This window comes from Egretta garzetta, unplaced genomic scaffold, assembly GCF_000687185.1.
Source record: "Egretta garzetta isolate BGI_Z169 unplaced genomic scaffold, ASM68718v1 scaffold197, whole genome shotgun sequence".
Taxonomy (NCBI): Eukaryota; Metazoa; Chordata; class Aves; order Pelecaniformes; family Ardeidae; genus Egretta; species Egretta garzetta.
The window spans coordinates 1937387-1943858 of record NW_009260274.1 but is presented as its reverse complement, the minus strand read 5'-3'; the positions used below and the strand labels follow the sequence as shown (position 1 = coordinate 1943858).

The 6472-nt window shown below is 39.8% G+C and overlaps 1 protein-coding gene across 1 annotated transcript in view; it reads left to right on the top strand.

The window, feature by feature from the left end:
* The window catches only part of LOC104129525 (von Willebrand factor D and EGF domain-containing protein), a 349890-nt gene that overhangs the window by 171012 nt on the left and 172406 nt on the right, over positions 1-6472 (top strand). Inside the window, exons 26-27 of the mRNA XM_035897887.1 lie at positions 1847-1942; positions 3187-3282. Coding sequence (XP_035753780.1) covers positions 1847-1942; positions 3187-3282 — 192 coding nt within the window. The remainder of the gene's footprint in view (positions 1-1846; positions 1943-3186; positions 3283-6472) is intronic.

Below are 6472 nucleotides of genomic sequence, written 5' to 3'. Positions count from 1 at the left end.
GGAACTGTAGATCCCCGTTAGTCTTAGTAAGCAGAGGCCAGGATTATAGCATGGATCAGGAGAGGTGGAGAAAGGAGGAAAAAGAAGACGACAGTTTAAGGGCTTGGATCCAAGCAGCCCTCATAAGCGCGGGTAAGTCTGACCTGCCTGAGGGCAGGTCACTCTGCCGAGGGATCCGGGAGGCTTGGCACAGAGCGAAATGCAAATGTAGCAGCCAACCAAGAGCAGCGATGTAGCGCTAAAAGCTGCCAGGGCAGCAGCATCTGCACTGAAGGAACAGACCAGGACACAAAAAAGCCACAAAAGCAGTATTTCAATGCATCAGAGGAATAATTAGGGAACCTAAATCTACCTATATAAAAATGGCCAATCACACCTAAGAGAGGAACAGGCAGCTATCCTCCCATCAAATAACAGTTGTTGTATTTTTGCATGCTATTTTTTAATAATCATTCCTATTTTGAGGCTCTTTGCAGGATTCCACCTTCTACAGTAAAGGGTGGGGGGGGGTGGTGGTGGTAGTTTCAGAGCCCTGTACCTAGTGACAACATGAAAATCAGAATTGCTACAGCATTAGTATTCAAGTTGTGTTCTTACAGCAGATGGGCCAAGAGACTTCACCACCTGAAGGCTAATACAGGCACTGTGATGTTACACCGAAGCTGCCAGCCCCTTGGGGCCTGCAGAAGCAAGTAGCCTGCTCCCTGCTGAGGAAGACCTAGGTGTTCAACAGCCACCTGGCTCCGCAGGCAGGGAGGATGGATGCTGATTGCTGTGGTTGGTAACGAGTCACGGGGAAACCTCATTGTGCCTATAAAGCTTTAAGCATGGCAGGAGCCATTCAATGCAAATGTGTTCTCAAACCTTCATCGTTGGACTCTTCCTAACTTGACCCTCATACTCCAGCCCAACCACTTGCTATGTAACACGGCTTTATTGTCTTCCTCCCAGTTATCAGATGCCTTCTTCCTTGTAAAAGCCAAGTCATTCCCACTCCCATCATACCAGTACTGCCATGTTTCTAAACTACACTGCCTCCGATGGGTCCTTCCTACGCTTGCAGGCAAGGAGAAACAAGAGATGAGGGCTTTGGATATCTGGCTATGGCACCTAACTATATTAAAGCAGGTTGGGATTGCAGATGTTTAACTTGCCAGAACAGCAAGATTTTACTGTTCGATGTTGTAAAACAACACTATTGATAAATACAGGGCTTAATCTGAGACACAAAAATTAGCACTTAGATTTCTAATGAAATGTAACCAAAAAAATCATCTGGTGTCCTGTGGTTGAAAGAATAACTTTGCTTTCACATTGTATTTATATGAGAGAATAAAGTAAAAAGGTAAGTACTTTAACAAATAATGGTGTAAAAAGGCAAGGGAGAAATAGATCTGTTTAGCCATTATGCTTGGTTGAACACAAAAACATTCCCCAAATTGTGTCAAACTAATCTATCCTCTTCAAGTCTTAACCAAATGAACATCTGAGAACATGTTTTCTAATCAGCAAGTGAAAGCTCTAACAAGTATTCGGTCCGTCCACAGCTGCCACAGGGAATTTCTTACTTGTTTTTCTGAGAATCACTGCAATTAATGTCTTTTGTTTTTCTGGTGAGGCAGCTTTCTGGAGCTTCCCCAAAAGAGCCTCCACACAAGGCGCCACGTTTTCCAGAAGGATTTATGGTAGCTATCAAGCCTCTGTGTTTCAGATTCTCAAATCCAAATTACTTTTCTGGATTTTAATGACAAGCAATTGAGCCTTCTGAAAGGAAGCGAGTAAGTCTCCAGTAAAGTCTTCCCTCATGTCCCAGGTACCATGTTCTTCCTTTGATATGTGTCTGCAGGTGTCTGCAATCCCATGTGCATGAACGGAGGGAAATGTGTACGCCCAAATGTCTGCGACTGCCCAGCTGGATGGAGGGGAAAGCACTGTGATAAATGTAAGCACCTCTACTGCCCATCAAACAGATTATTATTACTTAGGCCAGTCAACATCAACTGTAATCTTCTTTTAATATTAAAAAACAATGTGGTGAATAGAATCGGTTTTGCTACTTCAGCAGTTTGAAGAAAAACAGTTTTAAGTGCAGGTAATACAAAATGCTATAAACATTTGATGATTGCAAAGGAAAAAAGCTGTGTAGGGGAACCTTGATTCTGCTTCACGTGGCTGTCTGTTATACATCTTGTTATGGAAATTCATTTTTATAGTATTAAACTTGAATCATTGATTTTACGTTTTAACAGCTTCACATATTTTGTTATATTTTACAGAGAAATGCCATATATTTCAAAATACAGAACTATTTAAAGCTTCCTATAAAGCCTTCCAAACTGATATACTCTCAAGGGCGCCAGATATATTTTGGTGCATAATTTGGAGAATGATGTGTTCTTACTCTGTAATTTTACCAGATCTGACTACAGTTACATAAAAATTTAATTAAAAAAACCCTCTCACCCTAAAATATTTTCAAGGAATATTATTCCTTACGTGGCTATTCATTACCATGATGTTGACAGGTACACCGAATAGATTTATAATCAAGATGACATACTGTATGTAAACCACATTAAAATATTGGCTTTTTACACTTTGGTCCTGATTGATAGTAAATATGATTTCAGAACCAGTGTTTTGAAATTATAATATTAATAATTTATTCAGAAATCCTGAAGGAAGTCTCTCTCATATATATACACCCGAACATGCATTCACCCTTTGGGGATCTCTGAAGAAATAAAATGTGCAATACACATATCAAACTTCACTGTGAGAATCTATTTATAACACGGAACACATAATATGCATATAACACATATGAATGTATCATATGTTTAGTGGTGGACTTGACAGTGTTAGGTTTATGGTTGGACTCAATGATCTTAAAGGTCTTTTCCAACCAAAATGATCCTAGTACTCCATGTGGAGAGCATTCTTAGCTGATAATGAACTGAGCATTAGAAACAGCAAAGCTACCAGTCGACAGTCATCAAAGATAAATTTCTTAAGAAGCAAATATCAAAGAATCCCAAACACTGATTATCTGATGAATACACCATATTCACTTCTTTAGAAATTAGCCATACAGAATAAAACCTACGGGTCACTCTTTCACAGAGATCTTGAACATCCAGATATATTGTGTACAACTTCTCACTTGTTTCTTGTCAATCTGTTCAGCTGTTTGCCTGCAGAAATGTCTGAACGGTGGAGAATGTATAGGTCCAAGCATCTGCGAGTGCTCTGGAGGATGGGTAGGAATGCTGTGCCAGACCCGTAAGTGCTGCTTTAATTACTACAGTTTTGTGGCCACGCACGTTGCACCAGAGACCTTTACGCATTACATTTTCTACTGAGTGTACATTACATGTACAAGTCAACCATGACATAATTAGCACCTACATTCTGCCTCTTATTTGTCAGAACTGTCTTTCGCTGCCAGTAAAGCTATTACTTCCAAAGACATTTCTGGACTCAACATCAGTGTGAGAAAGCGACCTGACTCATCTTTTGCTTACGAGGACGCTGAGCTCTATCTCGCAGACAAAATCAGTAGTCTTTAAATTAAATAATTTTAAATACAAGGTAAAAAAAGAGGGGTCAGGGAGAAAAGGAAATGGGTCAGGGAGAAAAGGAAATGAGCAGCCCATTCTGCCTACCCAGACGGCATTAAGCACAGAAGGAAATTCCATGTAGCTGCTAACCTGAGAGCCTGATCCTGTCAATATGTGTTCAGAATGACCGCCGAGATAGCTGGAAGTATTTGCATGCCGAGGGGCTGGAAGACCTGGAATAGGAGAAGATCCATTATTGCCTGTTACATACAGGGTCACTTCAGTTTGTGTATGTTATTAGCTTTACACTAAAAGGACATGAGGAAAATATCAAGGCATTATCCCCTTTAAAGGGCAAGCTTTCTTTCCTCACACACTCGCAGAATGTAATTACTTATGGAAATCTTTTGTCAGCTAAATCCCAATGGCTGTGTACTTGTTTCTTTGTGCCAGCTGTCTTCTAGTTCAAACACGGTAATGTTTAAAGTTATTTATTAGTTGATGACATATTCTTGACTCAGTTTATTAAATAAATAAACAGATCATGCTTGTTCCCGTGAAAGGCAAGCAAGGCTTACTATCATTAACAATTTCTGCTGTCCTATGCAGGCACACAAGCCTAGGCAACTTTTTATATATCTACGTAACCTTTGAAACTTCGCTCCACATCCATTCACCTGCTAGTGACTCTGTTTTTACTATTTCTTCCCCTGTTTTCTCTGTAGTGGGGAATTAAATCAGCTTTTTGTCCAAAAGGACCTGGCTGAAACCCCGTAGGTCTCACAGCAAACCCAAATAATCACCAAGTGGTTGGAATTTCTGGGTTTTTAAATAGAAAAAGAGAAGACTATTGTCAGAGAGCAGATGGTGAGGTCTTATAATATTGCTCCAGGGTATTCACAGTGAGGCAGGGAGGAAGCAGGGGAACAAGAAAGTCTTCATCCTCACAGATGTTAGGTATAAAGTCTCGCATAGAAGTGTAACCCCTGAAAGCAGGTCTGGGTTTGTGTTTTAATGGGAGTCTATTCACCCAAATCCAGAACTCAATGAAAAAAAAAACCATTCATCTGCCTAAACATAAAAAGCCTTCTGAGTGCCTCCATTGCTGAAAGAAGCGCTCACCTTCGCCTCAGCCCTGGCGCTGATGAGCCGGCTGCTGGCAGCAGCAAAGAGGACTGCAACCAAGCTCTGGTCACATCTTTTTGCTGCTCTTGTATTACTTTGGCCTCTTTCCCACCTCCCAGTAGCACACGAAGAGTGGGCCAAACCCCCACACTCTGCCAGAACCAGTGCGTTTCTGGCAAGGAGGCGTTCGGTTCATCACGTTACTCCCCTGAGCAAAACTGCTTTGTCAAATTTAAGGCTCCCGCTGTCCTCGGCACCCCCTTTCCTGCTTGGGTGCAAATGCCCAAATTTTGTGCTTCGGTATAGTATCAACAACAAGGCTGAATATGGCCTTGATTTGCACCACTTTAACTGCAGGCTGTTAAACTCAACAACAGAGCAAAACATTCACTTTATAAGATAAGAAAATAGTAACAACATATTACTCATGATATTCAAGTATTATTTCATATTCTATATTAATTTATTTTGTTAAATATTATATTTAAACATTGCATATTTTATTATATTATATATTGATTTATATTGTCTATTAATTGTTATAATTTTCATATTATTGACCTAAATTGTTTCCATTTCCTAATGCAAAAATTCCATCTCACTTTACAAGTAACAGTCCAGATGATAACCTTTCTCAGCAATCACTATACCTTCTCCACCCTCCAGAAGCAGTTAGGGCTAAATTGTTTCTCTGGACCTTTTTCAAGGGTAGGAGGAGATTAGATAACCCCAGATTTACTCTGTGAATTCGTGCAGTTGCCCTTATCGAGATGGCAGAGATGGAAATGGAAATACAAGTTTCATCTACACACTGAACCCCATTTTTTCTCATTAACTTCCTAACACACATCCAGCAGGGTGACCAAACCGAAGGATCTTCCACTATTTTCTGGACATTTCGCAAAAGGAAAAAAATTGTTTCAGTCCTCTAGACTGAGACAGCTAGCCAGAACAGGCCATTAAGCCAACAAAACAGACAATGGACAAATACTGACAATTCATCTTGGACATTTACTTTTGATTTATCTTTAGTAAGAAGTCACAGATTACCTTCATCAGTGCAGTTTCTAATTCACAAAAGCCTAAGGCTACATGGACAGGTCAAGAAGATGCTTGGAGGTAGCAGTAGATATAGCTGCCACAATAAAATCTTTCCTAAATCTTCTGTTCTCAGTCTTTTATTAAACCAGAAAAAGCAAAACATGACATTTTCTACTTTTAGGTCCCTAATAATTAATTTAGATACTTAGAAGTGCAAATACTGATGTCTCAGATTCACCTGCCAACTTTCACCAGGAAAGAAGGGTCTCTATCACAAGTGATAGTCCAAAATGCTTTTTTAGTGGACAACACCATTGGCAGTGACCTAGAGCAGATTTTTCAGTTCTGTTGCAATGAAGATTGGCACTAAGTCAGGATAATTTTATCTCTAAAGTATTTTGAAAATTTTTCATTCAGCAAGACCAGTCTCTGGCTACTACTACACTGTAGAATCTTGCAAGAGTAGAAGAGGAGACTTTCAGGAGATGCTGGTAACAGATAAAACACAACAGTCCTCTTTTATCACACTGTAAATAAAGAGGTCAGTTGAGAGAATGGTTTTGTTCCCATTCATCTGTCACCGAACAGAATAGCTTCTGAAAGAGAATCAATAAAATAGGTCATTTCTCCCAACAAATAAGGTGTGCAGTGGAATACACACATTATCCTTGATAAATACCTATGACTTTGATGGTCATAGTTTAAGGAATAATGGTCAAGTTTCAGACTATATTGCAAATGTAGGG